Genomic DNA, 17,873 nt, shown 5'->3' on the forward strand with positions numbered 1-17,873 from the left:
CAACATTCAACGTGCATCACCAAACGCTAAACGTGTGTGGCAATAAACTATTCCGGCTATGACGGCTCCAACTCGACGAAGAGCAGTCGTTTACCTGGACTGTCAGCATGAACAGAGACAACTCGACATCGGTTGCTTGGCGTGCGAACTGAAACATAACAGATCTCATGTACGGCCGACTGCAAGAAGTTAGAAGGAAGGACACGAGGGACAACCACGAAGCAACTAAACGCGATGTTTAAGCATACTTGCGTCACCCGGCATTATGATTATGAAGTATTTCAGGTACGCGGCGCCAGGTCTATGTTAAGCCTGCTGTAGGAGGTTGATGGTGCGGCTAAATATGGCAATAACTATGGTTGGTAAACCAACATGACTCATAATAATTGCTTCAGCACCGACTCTTTGCTGTGTAAAACTGTAATATTCAATAGACAGAGCACAAAGAGAATAAGATGCCTCTTCGTTAGGACACAATTTTCACGTAATTTGTGCGTAAGTTAAGAAAACCGAAAAAAATACTTGGTTTTTACGGCCCTGCTTCTGGCATGGCAGTTTCTGTCACCACTGTCTTCGATCATGGTTGAATCTGTAGAAGCTTCCGCAAATATATTAATTGATACAGCTGAACATTGTTATATCTATAAACTATTTAAGCTTAAGATAACAATGCTTGTGGGCACAGTACGCCATCGTAACACAATATTTATTTCTGTAAGACCCACAACAGTCCTGTTACGGTAAACGGTGATTTTACGGCGATCTTTCAAAGGCAAATCAGTAACGCATGCATTATGTAACTCAAGAAATTTCAAACATCTTAGTTCATGAAGGACAGTGTGCATCCCACTGCAAGAATACGTATCCGAGGCATTCCCTACACATTTACAAATGTAAACTACTCTTGCTGTTTAAAACCAACGACAAGTTGACTCAGGCCTGGCCTTATTCTTCGTAATCGTCGTCGTCATCTTTGCACAGATCGTGATTGTACGCCGAGACTTCCACATCACAGATGTCCTCGAATTGATCAATACAGTCTTGGGGGACATTGTCCTCAACCTCTTTTGTCACCCACATCATGCACTCTGTAAAAAAAAAAGAAAACAGATGGATGTGTTGCTGATGATAATGATGATGATGATTTAATGGCATTCCTTTTGAAACGGGGCGGTGATAAATAGTCACCTAGCCTGCTTGATTTAATCAGGTATACTATACATGTTATTTTTGTAGCATTTTTGCATACCTCTCATTAATCTTTTTGCTCATACCGCATAGCAATCCCCCCTATTGCACCAGAACGGCTGCACTTAGCAAATTTTGAAAATGAATTTAAGTATCATGCCTAAATAATTTTAATACTCACGCAGCACTACTATTGTGCATTATACACATGAAATTCAGTTACGTTTATCCAGGTGCTATTGATGGTATGTGTAATCTCTGTCTCCAGAAACTATAGAGAAGTTGCAAGGTGAAGTGCTTGAAGAACATAGGATCATATTGTGTGAGCTGTTCTTACGTCCTCCGTAAACGGAACTGGGGAATGTGGCCACAAAACAGTTCTTGTAGTCTGTGTAGTGAACCGTAGCTGTCCCTTCTTTGCTTGGATCTGCGGAAAAAGTAATGCGAGAAAATTCAAAGTGCATGAGCTGCCTTATTCGCCGTGGCGCTTTATTAAGTGCTGCTATTCAGCATACGTCTATAGAGCACAGCTAGTTCATTATAGAAATTTCTTTATTACGACTGACAAACAAAATCACCCGGCTGGCTTCACTACGCCAGCATGCCCGAAGTGCAAACATCACTCCTTGCTATATGAAAAACACGGGTTGGAGTTAGGACCGGCCATGTTCCACTTCTTAGTGAAATAACAGGCGGTATTTTTATTTATCATTCAGCGGAGGCATCTTTCCTGATATTTCAAAATGCAGATACATGGAGTTGTCAAAAGAACTACACATAAAGGAGTAACAGTACTAAAGAATTATTATGCAGGTTGCAGATGCAGGCTGCAGGTTGAAGGTAGAGGGACTTGATATATGAAAAAATAATGGGTGTACATAAATACTATGAGCGAGACACGTTACAATATCACTCGGCAATATACTCCTCCCACCTAAGGTGTGAGATTGTTGAACCTGCAGATATACATGAACTTAGTAGCCAATCCACACGACCTATGAAAGAAGCTCAAGTTTGGAGTTCTAACGATTATGTATCGGTGAAACGCGCAGTTAATTTTTAACTTTTGACAATGCTCCAGAACACTTCCTGCAGAAACCATCTCACGGTGACTGTAGACGTAAATTCGGTTATCAGGGAATTAATGTAGCGACACGCCGAACTGTCACGGCTGAAACACCTTATGTATGAAGCGTGTATGTATCTGGGTTCCTCTCTCACCTTTCACCCTTAAAGTCACTAACCTTAAGAGTAAAAGAAGTCAATGCCTGAAGTCCGTGACTTTACTCACTCTAAACGCGCTGTGCCATCTAGCAGTGGTGCCGCAAACTCCGTGAGTGGCGCGTGTTTCAATATATATTCAGGTAAGGTTTGCTTAATATATATGACGCGAGCTTGCTTCCGCCCAGCATCGGATAATTTTTAAACGATTTTTTTTAAAGGTGGCGCATACCCAGTGACCCAAGCTGGTCCGATGGTTGGTTTCGAACTCATTTCCCTCAGCGCACGAGTTCAGTGCACTATCCATTAGACAATAGACTACGCAGGAATTTAATTTGGTGTGAAAGAGGTTAAATACAGGCAGACAGATACCGCAAATAGAGTAAGGCTCCCGCTATAATAAATCACTATAATAAAGCTCTTGTAAGCACAAGGTTGAAGTCAGTCTGCTTGGCAAGGCTGAACGACTGGTCCAGGCTGGTTATGCTGCACCGTTACTGACTTCGGTGGGAAAAGCTTTGCAGAAGCGGTGCCTGGGGGTAGTACGCAGTAATATGGAGTCTGCTGAAAAGCCAAAAAGTAACAGTTGACACGTACTTTCATCCAAATTCCCGCAACCTCAAAAAAAAACAGAGGTAAAAAAATTTTGCGTAGCTTGCGCTGGAGGCGCAATGCGGAGCTTTATAGGCACATAGCTATAGTCCTGGCTTTTGGGCTAGGCTAATCACTAGCATGTCATCCCCAGCATTTTCCGTAATTTGTTGAGTATTGATCAATTATCGATTAGCTATTGATTGGCTACCGATTGGCTATCGATGACTGACTAAGCTAAAGTATTCCCAACCATGCTTAGCTAGACTTAGCCAGGCTCAGCTTCGCTAGTTCACAAGGGTATGTGCCATTGCGCTTGGACCCTTTCTGCACTACCGCCAGGATCGGCCCACATTTTCTGTACACGACCCACGGACTCACGGCCGGCGGCTTAAATAGCTCCGCTGTTAAAAATGATGTGGTTTAGCTTTGGTTAACCCTGGTTGATGGCGAAAGCTTCACTGCCCTGGCTAGGCCCATTGTCGAGCTGTGGCCGAGGTGTGGTTTCGCCCAACTCTACTCGGGCAACGGTGGCAATGTCTCCTTTCAGGACTCTGTAAAGGCCTAAATATAGTCCGACATAGCGTGAGCTCGCGCACACGTTATGTCACGTTGGCGAGAACAACAGCGGCTATAGTTCGACCGATGGTTCGACGTACTGGCGCCGCCAACGTAACCGGACGCGCGGCCAATGCGCTCCGAAGTGCCCAGCGTCTGATGACGCTCGCTCGCTTGCCGATGGACTATAAACGCGCGTTAATGCTCTCTTTTGGTTTGACCTCTAGCTCTCAAGATGAAAACTGTTGAGTCGCCGACGGCTGCCCGAGGTAGCGTGATGAAGCTTTCGCTTCAAAGCACTTTCGTGTTAAAGCAAGTCCCACCTTCGACATCGCACCAGCTTCTTCCTGGATCCATTAGAAGCAAACACTTGTACCGCACAGTTTTATGCGTACATTGACTTTGTTTTAAGACGTTAGCCAAAAAGATATGAAGCAAGGTTATAGAACTTAACAGCTTAATCTGCTTATTGAACTTGTCCGCAACACTCGTTTGATATAGTTGCAAAACTCGCAAGTTAACCAGAACAATCATTGAGGCTTTATTAACGCGCCTTAATGCTCTCTTGTGATTTAACCTCTAGCTCTCAAGGTGAAAACTGTTGAGTCGCCGACAGCAGCCCGAGGTAGCGTAATGAAGCTTTCGCTTCAAAACTCACGGTTTCGCTAGAAGGGCCATGCAATAACTGCGATAGCAACATGTTACAATATTACACGAAGAGTAAGACTCGTATCTGTAGTGGCAGAATGAATTGAAGTAAACATAAGCTGACTAATTTTGAACGAGCTATTGTGTTAGAGGTCCCCTGTTGGAATTCTGCCATCGGACAAGTTCATTTATGTTTATTGATTAAAGCCAACGTCTTTATTACTGAGTTTGCCCACACTTTTCCATATCGGGTATATTTCAAACTTCTTTCCTGGGCCGATCCCTGAGCTTGTGCACAGCCACGCCAATAAAATTACATCATTTTCAGGTTTGAGCTGTTATTGTCTCGCACTTTTAACATTTACGTCGGAGAAGTTTTAAAATAAAAGGCATGCGCTGTCGATGTTTTGCTTCATGACATTTGTTTGGGGGCTGCCATTCTCAAAATTCGGGGGAATAATTTTGTCAAGAATGTAACACTTCGTATAAGCAAAATTAGTGCCAAATTGGTGTGGCAATTAACCCGCATATACCGCATGTCATGTCGCACGGCATAGTATATAGAATACATGTACCTAAATATATAGGGAACCTCACGGCGACGGTGACAGCAAAAATTTTCTTGGAGTGTACATATAATTGCAATCGCAATAGTGACCAACGCCAAGGTGGTGTTCTCTGCTCTTGAGTGCGTGCAGGGCCTTTTCAAGTACATTCACAATGTAGAAGCAAAGGCGTCGGTCGCTTGTTCTACGTGGTATCGCCGCCATTTCGTGAAATGCGCAAAAAACGTTATTCATCCTATTCCTTTGTCCTGTGGCAAGGCGTACATTGGGCAAGCTGGTCAGTGGGTACCCGCAAGGTTAACAAAACACTACTCCATTTCTTCCAACTTCAACAAAGCCATTTCTGGTTATTTCGGCATACATCGGAGAGACTGTGGGTACGTCCCACGTTCTCACAATACAACTGTGCTTAACCGCGCCTCAGACAAGATGGCTAGAATACCACTTGAAGCGACGGAGATATTTAAACGGAATGACGCATGTGTGAGCGTGGCAGCTGAGCGGGAAAAAAAATAAAGCAATTTCTGGGTGTTTGTGTTTAGAAAAAGAAGCAGTTCTCACTTGGCGGTGATCAAATGCATATATTTGTATTGCTGCCTTCTTTATTTTCATTTGTCCGACTTCTGACATATATTTTATTGCACTTGTAGAAATAAAGATATTAGAATGCCAGCACCCGTATGGGTGTCACCTATTTGTCTAGTCATTCATTTGTTCGCGCTTTTAAACGCTCATCATAATCTAGAAGCAGCTAGCCCACCAACAAGCCATAAGCAACACAGTCACAAGCTCCCAGTAAGTATTTGGATACTATGTACTCACTCCCTTTTAAAAGAAAGTTCACTTGATTTGGTTGCGGTCCTTGCCATGCATCAAAACGCAGTGGCCTCCTAGAAGAAGAGAATATGTTATAAATAATTTTTTTTAAATTATTCACTTTGGCATAATGTTAAAAACGTCGCAGTTTCACCCGAAAGGCGAAGCATCGATTGTGACAGAAAATTAGTAGAGAGCTATACAAAACAAGGATAGTAGTTTAATGGGCCGTATAAAGTTGTATACATTCGCTTACCAACTAAACAGACAAGCCCGGTGTCGCGTGCGCACAGCTAAACACGAACACATCTGGCTTGATGACCGCGGAAACTTGCTGTGAAAACGCCGGAGTGGGAAAGCGCGCCAGCCGCAACGGGCAAATTCACCTTCGCGCTGTCGCTCGTCTCGCGTGAACGCGAATTAAACGTCGAAAGCAGAGCGCATACGAAGCTACCGGCACTCTGCGCATGGTTTCACCCCATCGCAGATCGCTTTGAAGATGAGGTCCGCGCGAGCGCGCACTTCGCCCACATCGCAGATGGCTTTCAAGATACAACGCCCGCGCGGCCGCACTGTGAGCAACAGCCGACGGAGCAGAACTCCCTCCCTCTCCGTCACCTCGCACCCTTGCCTCGCCCGCGAAAGAAGAACGCGCGCTTCCGGCCTGCCTTCCTCCCTCGCGTGCGCTACATATTTAGCCGCGATTACCGGCTCAATCTCCTACGCTTTCAATCGTACGCTCAGCGCACGGCGCGCGGCGACGATTTTATCGCCGTTCAACTTTATACAAAACCTCACGGCGACGACGGCAACGACGATGGCAGAAATGCGCTTGGAATGTTCATATAATTGCTATCGCAATAACATATTTTTTTACAATTCGAGTAGCACATGGTAAAAAAGGCTTGATTTATTTTTGTCCAACATATTTCCCTGCCATTTCATCGTTATCGGCTCCATCAATGTGTCCACGCAAACAAACACATACGCCTCTGATGTAAAACAAATGAAAGTCCCGTTTCAACCTGCCAAGTGACAGTCATCGCCACATGTCGGGAACTTTAAGTAATAGGCCATTCATAGCTTCGTGCAAAGATTTCTCTCAAACTCTCTCTCCTGTCATTACATGTAATATAATTAACGCTAAGAGACAGGAAGAGAGCGGTTTGGATCAGACAGAAAACGGGGACAGTCGATATTCCAATTGACATTAAGAGAAAAAAAATGGAGCTCGGCAGGCCATGTAATGCGTCGGATTGATAACCATTGGACCATTCGAGTTACAGAATGGATACCAAGAGACGCGAAGCGCAGTCGAGGACGGCAGAAAACTAGGTGGGGTGATGAAGTTAGGAAATTTGCAGACCCAAGTTGGCCTCAGCTAGCGTAAGATAGGGGTAATTGGAGATCGCAGGGAGAGGCCTGCGTCCCGCAGTGGACATAAATATAGGCTGATGATGATGAATTATGAAAACAAAGCTCAGAGCACATGGCGCAGCGTATACAGCATCGTCGTGATCGTGTGCACGAGCAATAAATATAATCGTGCAATGTACCGCCAAGAGCGCATTAGAACGAAGAGAGGGTAAGGGTTCGTTAGTTTCAGTGTTAAACTTAGAAATGACGAAAGTATGTTCATTTGACGCATGTAAAGCAGCGACTGCGATAAATGATGAGGTCACGATGGGTGCCATGATGCAGAAATGTGTCGAGAAGGAAGTCCGGGACGTCGCTGACACAGCTTGTCAGGATGGCCCGGGTGATCGCGTACCGCGTGGCGTATTCTGGCGCAACGGCAATCGATTGTTGTTGTCGTTTTTTTGTTTTCAGGAATCTACGTAGGGAAAGGTCCCAGCAGGTCTAGACCAATGCAAAAATGGGGGTTGAGAGGGACCACAGTTAGCCGAAGACAGCCAGTTGGGAGCGAAGGAGGCTTGTTTCGACGTTGGCAAAGCTGCAAGCCGCAACGTAGCTTCAGACGGATCACTGTAAGCTAGTACCAGAAGAACCGTCATCGCACTTGGCCAAAAGTACGGAAGAAACTAAAGTGTTTGTCGGTTGGGACATCGTGAAGTTCTGCAAAGACACAACGGAGGCGTTGCCAAACAACGAGAGTATCAGCACTATCACGGTGCAGATTGTGGCGAGATAAAATGTGCCGTAGCAGAGACAGGCATAGTAGCAATGGGTCAAGTCAGGCGGCAGTTAGGCGGTTGATCATGGAACGCTAAGGTGGATCCAGCTCGTTGGCGATGCTGGCGAAAGCCGTAATAAAGTAGACGGATTCATCGGTTTCATTTCTGACTGGGGCTGATGGTTCAACGGGATTACGTGACAAGCATTCAACGTCCTGATTTAAACGTCCAGATCTGTAGGTAAAGAACGTGTACGCTTGCACACGTAATGCCAAGTAGCCAAGGCGTCTAGTGGGGTATTTCAGGGAGGAATACTCGCAGAGCGCATGGTGATCGTAACTTACGAGAAATACCTGCCGTATAAATAGGCGCGAAATTTTGTTATGGCCTAGATGAGTGCTAAGCGCTCGCGTTCCGTGATGGAGTAATTCCATTGTAAACGTGACAGACGGCGACTGGTGCAAACATTGACTCCTTGTCGGCCATGCTGCTATTGGACCAGGACCGCGCGTATTCTTTGGCCACTGTCGTCACGATGTATCTTCGTTTCCGCAATCGGAAAAATTTGGAGTCGTGAGCACAGCACTATGTAGCGAAAAAGCTTGAGTTTGTTCCGGCCTTTCCATCTTCATTAGGTGCGCACGAGGATGTGCGATTTTCGCAGGGTGCTGGATCTATGAAGTTTTATGACGCTGCGCACGTCACCTGGACATGAAGGAACTGGGAACTGATTTTTATCTGTATGAAACTACACACCAGTAGATTTGCCAAGGTATCCGAGAATTTTAATCGCACGATGACCGAATGTTCATTTCAAAACTAGTTTTACTGAGAACCAGCGTGCGGAAACAATTAGGCAGAACACCTCCCTGATGTCTGCCCATGTATGCGATGTTTTCTTAGTTCGGGAGAAGCGGCGCACCGAAGCACGACACATGGTATGTACAATGTGCAGGTCTCATTATTTACAGATTAGCGCATGTCCATGATTACCGGTCGTTTTTTATTTATTTCTTTTTTTCTTCACAGCTGTTTGGTTCTTGCGAGGGGGCGCCTTGACAACGGACAGAAAGCGTCATCTTCAGTCTCTTTTGTGTACGTCTGAAGACGTCAACTTCATGTTTTTTTTTATTTGGTTATTAGTTAAGAGTACATTTTTTCAAGGTGTTGCGAAGCGCAACTGCTCGTGCTACTAGAGCACTGCACTGGCTAGGGCTGACCTGATAGCCTGGGCAAGGCCCGGCTCGCCGGGCCAGGCTAGGGCCAAGGAGCTCCGGGCTGGTATCAGGCTCGGGCTTCAGTCGGCCCCGTAATAATACCGGTTATTGCATTCGCAACTTCTCAAGACTGTCGCGTGTAACAGTTGCGGCCCTAACAGAATTTCGGGTGTCTGCCTACGTGAAAGCAAGAGCAAGCAACTCACGACACATTTGTGATGCAAACCACCCATTTTGTATGTTAGGGTGCTCCCTGTTATCTAGCAAAATGGTACCACTGGCCACCAGCGCTCGCCTATCCCCCACATTTTACGTCTTCATGCCGCTGGGAAACGCTTGGTCAACCTAGCTTCCTTGCTATTAAGATCTCAGATTTCTTGGGTTGAGATTCGCACTCACATGAGAAACGCACGAACCGACGTTCGAATGCAGGTAGCGAGAGAAGGGCTAGCTCTCTGCCGTATAGCCTGGCAGCGTATTAGCGGGGCGGGGATTCGCTGCTAAGGACGAAGTTCAAGCGCGTGAGGCGCCAAAAAGTCGGGACAAAGTCACGACAACTGAAAAATTGAATTAACTAAAATTCTCTGGCTTTACGTGTCAAAAGGACGCTGCGAATGTGAGGGACCTTGGGAGAATTTTGATAACCTCAGGTTAATTTAAACCGCAGAAGAGAGAGAGAGAAAAACATTTATTTAGACCATCGAGTTGATCTTGAGGACGAGTGGGTGGTGTCCTCATTCCAGGACTCCACTGGCCATGGCTGCTCGACGTACTTGCTGGACGAGAGCTTCTTGTCCCGCCAGGGTATCGCCGGGCAGCTGTACCTCCCACCGCTCAAATGACGTGTTAGGCGTCTTTAAATGTTCAGGATTGCCCCCGCACCCCCACGAGATGTGAAAGAACGTAGGGCGTGTGTCGCCGCACCAGGGGCAGATGTCGCGATATGTTTGTGGGTTTATTTTGCTGTATCTGTGTAGGTTTGGGAATGTGTTTGTTTGGATAAGTGTGAGGGCTATTGCCTCTTCAGTGCTGAGCTTTTTGTGAGGGGGAGGATAAATCCTGCGGTTGAGTCGCTGGATCTCGAGTCGGTCGCAGTAATTTGATGGCAGGGGCACAAAGGTAAAGGGTGGGGATTGATCAGACGATTGGTTTTGCCCCGCTCGGTTAATTAGCGCTCGAGCTAAGGCGTTCGCCCTTTCGTTCCCCTCCAGTCCCGCGTGACCCGGCGTCCACATGATTTGATGGGATTCTTGCAGCCTCGGGCCTAGAATCTTAGCCACCAGCACCGGTGTTTGTCCGTTGGTAAAGTTGCGGCAGGCCTGTTGCGAGTCGGTAACGACATGAACTTCCCTGCCCACCCTGTCATGGTGCTTTATTACTAGCGCCGCGACTATGGTCTCAGCCGCAGCTGGGGTCTCTGCCCTGACGGAGGCCGCGAGTGTTAAGGAGTTGTCTCTCCCGTTCACGGCAGCTACCGCGAAGAGGCCCCCTGTAGGGTACGCCGCCACGTCCACGTACGTTACGTTCGGGTCATCCTTGAATTGTCGGCGCTGTCTGTCGACGCGCGCCTTGCGTCGTCCTTCGTGGAGTTCATGACTCATGTGCTTTGGTATGGGGTTCGCCGTGATCTTGCTTCTGACCTCGGGCGGCAGTGATCGTTGCCCATCGAGGGCACGAAGCTCCGTTGCCGTGCCGGTCCGGTGGAGGATGGCTCTGCCCGCCGCCGTGTTCTGTAGTCTGGCTTTTTGCGAAGACATAACCGCGTCCGACCGCTCAGCGAAGGTGTTGTGAATCCCGAGAGCCGCTAACTTCTTGTTTGAGGTGGTAACAGGGAGACCCACGGCCGTTTTGTACGCGCCTCTGATGATGGCATCGACTTGTTCTTGGTCGCGTTTGTTTAGCGAGTCGTAGTGATATGGCATGCTAAACGTTACTCTGCTGATCACCAGAGCCTGGACGAGGTGGAGCGTGTCCTCTTCTCGCATGCCCTTGCGGCTTCTTGTTATTCGTTTGATAATCCGCGAGATCTGGTTGGTGGTGGACCTTAGGGTTTGGATGGTGTGGGTGGCTTTCAAGTTGCTCTGGATCCAAAAACCCAGAATCCTAGTCTTTTAGCTTTCCGTGATCTTGTGGTCCTCTAGATAGAGTTCTATAGGGTCGGGTGACTTGTAGATTCCTCCTCCATGCACCCGGATCACCTCGGACTTCTCGGGCGCGCAACGCATCCCGCTCGCTGCCGCAAATCTCTCCACGGCCGTCGCGGCCTCCTGAAGAGTCGCCTCCTTTTGCGCGAGGGAGCCCTTGGTGGCCCAGAGCGTGATGTCGTCTGCGTATAAGGCTTAACCTAGGTCTGGGATCTTCCGCAGCTCTTTGGTCAGAGCTAGCATCGCGATGTTGAAGAGAATCGGGAGACTATCGCCCCTTGCGGCGTTCCTTTGTTCGGCACGTCGATCGTATCCCATCGAGTCTGGCCTATTCCGATGGTTGCCGTCCGGCCCGTCAGGAACGAGCTGACGTAATTAAAGATGCGCTCTCCGCAGCTGATGTCGTTCAGTCCCTTGAGAATGGCCTCATGAGAGATGTTATCGAAGGCCCCTTTCAGGTCGAGTGCGAGCAGGAGGTATTCTCCTCCCTTCGGGATGACCTTGAGAACTTCTTCCCTCAGGATTAGGAAAGCATCTTGCGCAGATACTCCCGGCCTGAAGCCAAGCATGGTGTGCGGGAAGAGGTCACCGTCCTCTATGTAGTGTTGGAGGCGGGCTCCGATGACCCTCTCGTACAGCTTACCGAGGCACGAAGTCAGCGAGATGGGACGTAGGGCGCCGATCGCGGGCTTCTTGCCTGGTTTGGGAATGGTCACGACTTCCGCGTGTTTCCACTCGTTCGGTACGTGGCCCTTGCTCCAGAGTTCCTCGTTTAGGTATTCCGTCAAGTCCAGGATGTGCTTCGGGCTCAGGTTTCTAATCATGGCATTGGTGATTTTGTCGGCCCCGGGAGCAGTGTTGCGCTGTGAGGCTCGTGCCGCGGCATACACCTCTTCCTCCGTGATCGGAGCGTCCAGTTCTGGTCTTGGTTCCCCTTCGTATTTTAGGAGGCAGGGTCGTATAGGGCCGCTACCCAGGTATCTGCTTTTTAGGGTGTCAATCAAATCCTGGTCATTCCCGGGGAATTTGTGAGCGATTTCTTGAAGCGTCCGACTGGTTGTCGATTTGGCCTTGTCGGGCTCGATCAGGCAACGCAGGATGGCCCACGTCTTCTCCGTGCTCAAGGTACCCTTGAGCGAGGTGCAAAACTGGACCCAATTTTTCTGTGTCAGCTCGGTCGCGTAATCCCTGGCTTGCTGCTCGCTAAGAATTCACAATCCGTCACAGAGGTTGTTACGTTATGCCAAAGTTACTAGGAGCTACGCAGGCAGCGCTCGTTGACTCGTCGGTCTTCATCACGCGACGAACACATCGCTGGTCTGGCTACCACCTTCGACCAGGCCGCACTGCTTGGGACATGAAAGCATTCATTCAGGAGGAAGTAGTACGCGAACTCTCCTTGGTACCCTTTGCTCCGCCGCCGCATGTGCCACAGCCCGCTTCGACTATCGTGCATCCGCTCCACCGCGCCATCGAGCAAGAAATCACCGAGGTCTTGCCCGACCAACGCCGCCATGGTCCTGCGCCTGTGCCACTGAGCTACACCGAGGTCGTGGCACCACCCCAACAGGCCCCGGCACCAGCACCGCTCAGCTACGCTGAAGTCGTCGCGAGGCCCCACCCACTCTCTGCTCATGTGCCCCTCACTTATGCCGACGTCGTGGCTGGGCCACCAGTGCAGCCCGCTATACAGTCCTATCACCAGCCGCTCCGTCCAGGGCGTGCTCCGACGTGGACGGGACCTGCTACAGCGAACCGGTGGCATACAGTCGCGGCCACTGTTAAAGGGAACGCAGCACGCGTGGCCGCTCTCTTCGGGCCACCAAGCGGGCGCAGCGCGAAGTACTGCGGCGCAAGCGCAATCAGCGCCAGAGGCGGAGTTGGCTGCGCGTCGTCTGCTACGGTGCCTCCCACTTCGCCGCACGCGCTCTGGTTCAAAATACTGTAGCTATGGTGCTCAATAGAAAGTATTTGAACTGGGTTATCTGGGCGGATTAACTTTGACCACCTAGGATTCATTAACGTACACCGAAATCGTTTAGAAGAACGCAATGACGAATTATGAGATTGCGGTTAATCGTAAAGGCGTTTTAAACACTGCACGTTTAAACATAGCTTGAACAAGTTCGTAACGACTTCAGCTATCTGTACGTTTCCTTATTTTATGCGTTCACAATCGGTAGTCTAGACACCCAAATGTTCTTTTCTTTTTTTCCTTGATGCAGGTACCAGCCAAACTTCTTACAAAGAGTCTCGAAAAGCGGAAGGTCAACTGTAAGTGTCTGGGGCATGATCACAAAACACAGTTTTGGACCTGTTGTGAGAATCGGCGGCAAGTTCACAGCGAACAAGTACTGCGAAATTTTGACCACAGTGGCCCATCGCGAACTTGCAAAGGTGCACTTCTCCGGGGCTGGTCCTGTATTCCAACACGACCGTTTGCCTGTGCACACTTCGAAGAAAGTTGAAGCCCTACTACGCCAGTTCAACATCGCTGTTTTAGAGTGGCCGCCCCAGTCACCAGACTTCAATATTGTCACGTAGTAGTGACGCTGAAGTAAACAGTCGTAAAACTGTGTATGACGAAACTGATTCTTTATTGGGCGAACCTGTGCCCACAAAAGCAAGCTACACTCAAAGCACAACCAAAGCGGCGAACACAGTCGGCGGTCGTCGAAAATCTGATCAGCGGCGAGACGCGTCGGCTTTAATACCTGAGTCATCGAAGGTTCCAGATTAATCCCTGATGCCCGCGTGTCTTCTAGAAAGTTCTAGACAATTCGCGTCGGTCACACAATCAGATAACATAAGCGGCGGTGAAAACAGGCAACGAAAAGAAGCATTGATAACGTTCCAGAAACTTCCGATACAGGCGCGTCCTGCGCCGAGCGATAACGTTTAACATTTGTTAGCCGGTGGAAAGCGGCCACCGGTGAAAGATAAACATGTATACGTGTCAATACCCTCCCCTTAAAAAGCATCGTCCCGATGCTACAAACACGAAAGCGAAAACAAAACCACGCCTACAGAAAGGGACAAAAATAACAAAGCAACAAAGGACCTAAGTTCGTCAGCGGGCGTAGAAAGGCTTAAGACGCACCACGTGGATGACTTCAGGTCGTGCGCGGCACCGCTGTGATTGCGAAATACAGTCTGGCACGACCTCATAGTCCAGTGCGCCAATACGTCGGATGATCTTATATGGTCCGAAATAGCGACGTAAGAGTTTCTCGCTAAGTCCTCGTCGGCGTATCGGAGTCCAGACCCAAACACGGTCTCCGGGCTGGTACTCGACGTAGCGTCGTCGAAGATTGTAGTGTCGGCTGTCGGTTCTCTGCTGGTTCTTGATGCGCAGGCGGGCGAGCTGTCGACCTTCTTCGGCACGTTGCACATAAGTGGCAACGTCGAGATTTTCTTCGTCGGAGACATCCGGTAGCATGGCGTCAAGCGTCGTTGCCGGTTTCCGTCCGTAGACCAGGTTGAACGGCGCCATGTGCGTCGTTTCTTCCATGGCCGTGTTGTATGCGAAGGTCACGTACGGAACGATGGCATCCCACGTCTTGTGTTCGACGTCGACGTACATTGCCAGCATGTCGGCGATGGTCTTATTTAGGCGCTCGGTGAGGCCATTTATCTGCGGGTGGTAGGCGGTGGTCCGGCGATGGCTTGTCTGGCTGTAGCGCAGGATGGCTTGAGTTAGTTCAGCCGTGAAGGCCGTACCTCTGTCGGTGATGAGGACTTCTGGGGCACCGTGGCGCAGGAGGATGTTCTCAACGAAGAATCGGGCTACCTCGGCGGCACTGCCTTTTGGGCAAGGCTTTTGTTTCGGCGTAGCGGGTGAGGTAGTCCGTAGCTACGACGATCCATTTATTCCCGGACGTCGACGTCGGAAAAGGCCCCAATAAGTCCATCCCGATCTGCTGGAACGGTCGGCGAGGTGGCTCGATAGGCTGTAGAAGTCCGGCTGCCCTTTTCGGCGGTGTTTTGCGTCGCTGACAGTCTCGGCATGTCCTTACGTAATGGGCGACGTCGGCAGAGAGGCGAGGCCAGTAGTATTTTTCTTGTATCCTCGCGAGCGTGCGGGAAAAACCGAGGTGTCCAGCCGTTGGGTCGTCATGGAGAGCTTGCAGAACCTCTGGACGCAATGCTGAGGGTACCACGAGGAGGTAGTTGGCTCGGAGGGGTGAGAAGTTATTCTTTAGGACCATGTCGTTTTGCAAGAAAAACGACGCCAATCCTCGCCTGAACACCTTCGGCACAATGACGGTCTTGCCTTCCAGGTAGTCTACAAGGCTCCTTAATTCGGGGTCGGCTCGCTGTTGTTCGGCGAATTCGTCGGCACTGATGGGTCCCAAGAAAGTGTCGTCATCCTGGTCGCGTATTTACATTTGCTAGTAGGTACAGCGTTTGACCGCTGGCGCCACGCTGCGCCACTCGCGCGTACCATGTTTCGAGCCGCCGCCGTTGGAACGGAGGAGGCGTTGACGGACAAAACGCTGGGCTGGTGGTGACTTGGCCTGCTGTTGGGATCGGTGGTATTATAAACGCATCACTGTTTTGATGATCCAAATATAATCTCACTATCCGGGAGGGAGCAGTCTACCTGACTGGAGCAGTATTTTTTTTATTTGGGGTGTTGCTACGCTGCGCTCCGCAACACCCCAACGACCGCCGCTTCGCGTCGGCGCCCGGCACCACGGCTGCCGCCGTGGCGCCGGGGTTCAAGCGACCGCGCTGGCAAACAGTGAGAGAAAAAAGGGGGAAAAGCGTGATATGAAAAAAATCTAGCCAGAGCGGGTTTTGAACCCGCGTACGCAAGATCCCGAAGCGAGCGCCGTAACCACTCAGCCATACAGCCACGCTTCGAAGGGTTGCATTCGTGCAAACCATATCATTGCGTTCGAGCGCCCTCGGTGAACGGAACCACCTAGAAACGCGGTACGTGCGAGCGGCGCAGCGTGGCGCCAGCGGTCAAACGCTGTACCTACTAGCAAATGTAGTGTTGCATCCTGGTCGTCTAGTGGCGGCGGTTCTACGGGGGCGCGAGACAAGCAGTCGGCGTCAGAGTGCTTTCGACCGGACTTGTAAACGACGGTGATGTCGAATGCTTGAAGTCTCAGACTCCATCGTGCGAGGCGACCTGAAGGATCCTTCAAGTTAGCTAGCCAACACAAGGCGTGCTGGTCGCTCACAACTTTAAAGGGCTTGCCATAGAGGTAGGGGCGAAACTTTGATGTAGCCCAGATGATGGCGAGGCACTCCTTTTCTGCTGTGGAATAATTTGCTTCCGCCTTCGATAGCGACCGGCTAGCGTAACTTACAGCCCTTTCTAGTCCGTAGTCCTCTGCACAAGCACGGCGCCGAGTCCTACGCTGCTTGCATCGGTGTGGACTTCGGTATCGGCGTTTTCGTCGAAATGCGCAAGTATTGGCGGCGATTGCAGGCGTCGCTTCAGTTCTTCAAATGCTTCGACTTGCGGCGTCTCCCACTTGAACTCGACGTCGGCCTTCGTGAGGTACGTCAGTCGCTCGGCGATCCGTGAAAAGTCCTTGACCAAGCGCCTGTAATAGGCGCACAGTCGAAGAAATCTACGCACTGCTTTCTTGTCGGCCGGCGGAGGAAAGTTGGAGATGGCTGCAGTTTTCTGAGGGTCGGGGCGCACTCCAGACTTGTTGATGACGTGGCCCAAGAACAAGAGCTCCTCATATGCGAAGCGGCACTTTTCTGGCTTTAACGTGAGTCCGGAGGTTTTGATTGCTTGAAGAACTGTTTCAAGGCGCCGCAGGTGTTCTTCGAAGCTTGAGGCAAACACAACGACGTCGTCCAAATAGACGAGGCAAGTCTGCCACTTCAAGCCTGCTAGTATTGTATCCATGACCCGTTGGAAAGTCGCAGGTGCCGAGCAAAGACCAAACGGCATGACCTTGAACTCGAACAGTCCGTCTGGTGTTATAAAGGCACTCTTCTCCCGGTCCCTCTCGTCGACTTCGATTTGCCAGTAGCCGGTTTTGAGGTCCATCGACGAAAAATACTTTGCGCTGTAGAGTCGATCCAAGGCGTCGTCAATCCGTGGGAGGGGGTATACGTCCTTCTTCGTGATCTTGTTGAGGCGACGATAATCGACGCAGAAACGTAGGGTTCCATCCTTCTTCTTCACTAATACCACGGGGGACGCCCACGGACTCTTGGACGGCTGGATGATGTCGTCGCGTAGCATTTCGTCGACTTGTTGCCTTATGGCTTCGTGTTCGGGCGCCGAAACTCGGTATGGGCTCTGACGGAGTGGGCGGACATTTTCGTCGGTTATGATGCGGTGCTTGGCGACAGGGGTTTGTCGAACTTTTGACGATGACGAGAAGCAGTCCTTGTATTGCAGGAGCACAGCTTTTAGTTGTTCTTTGTTACGCCTGGGAAGGTTCTGATTGACGTTGAAAGTTGGTTCAGGTATTATAGTCGTCGTTGCAGGTGCACTGGAATCCGTGAAGGCGAAAGCACTGCTGGCTTGTACTATTTCGTCGATGTAGGCAAGCGTGGTGCCTTTGTTAATGTGCTTGTATTCGGGGCTGAAGTTTGCTTGCTTTCCCTGCACGCAGCTCAGCTATGCCTCTAGCGACGCAAATTTCACGGTCGAGCGGTAAGTGATGATCGCCCTCGATGATGCCCTCCATGTCTGCAGGCACTTCGGTACCGACGGAAATCATTACGCTGGAGCGAGGCGGAACGGTGACTTGTTCTTCAAGCACGTTCAAGGCATGGTAACTTATGCTTGTATCCAGTGGTATCGCGTTG

General features: G+C 49.8%; 1 protein-coding gene across 1 annotated transcript in view; it reads right to left on the reverse strand.

Moving 5' to 3' along the window:
• Window positions 1-764: 764 nt before the first annotated feature.
• LOC125947404 (uncharacterized) overlaps window positions 765-17,873 on the reverse strand; it is a 28,145-nt gene continuing 11,036 nt past the window's right edge. The window contains exons 2-4 of the mRNA XM_049672069.1: window positions 5,595-5,662; window positions 1,526-1,615; window positions 765-1,088 (exon numbers count right to left, since the gene is read on the reverse strand). Of these exons, the coding sequence (XP_049528026.1) occupies window positions 946-1,088; window positions 1,526-1,615; window positions 5,595-5,662 (301 nt within the window). The 3' untranslated portion in view covers window positions 765-945. The remainder of the gene's footprint in view (window positions 1,089-1,525; window positions 1,616-5,594; window positions 5,663-17,873) is intronic.

This window comes from Dermacentor silvarum, chromosome 8, assembly GCF_013339745.2.
Source record: "Dermacentor silvarum isolate Dsil-2018 chromosome 8, BIME_Dsil_1.4, whole genome shotgun sequence".
Classification (NCBI taxonomy): Eukaryota; Metazoa; Arthropoda; class Arachnida; order Ixodida; family Ixodidae; genus Dermacentor; species Dermacentor silvarum.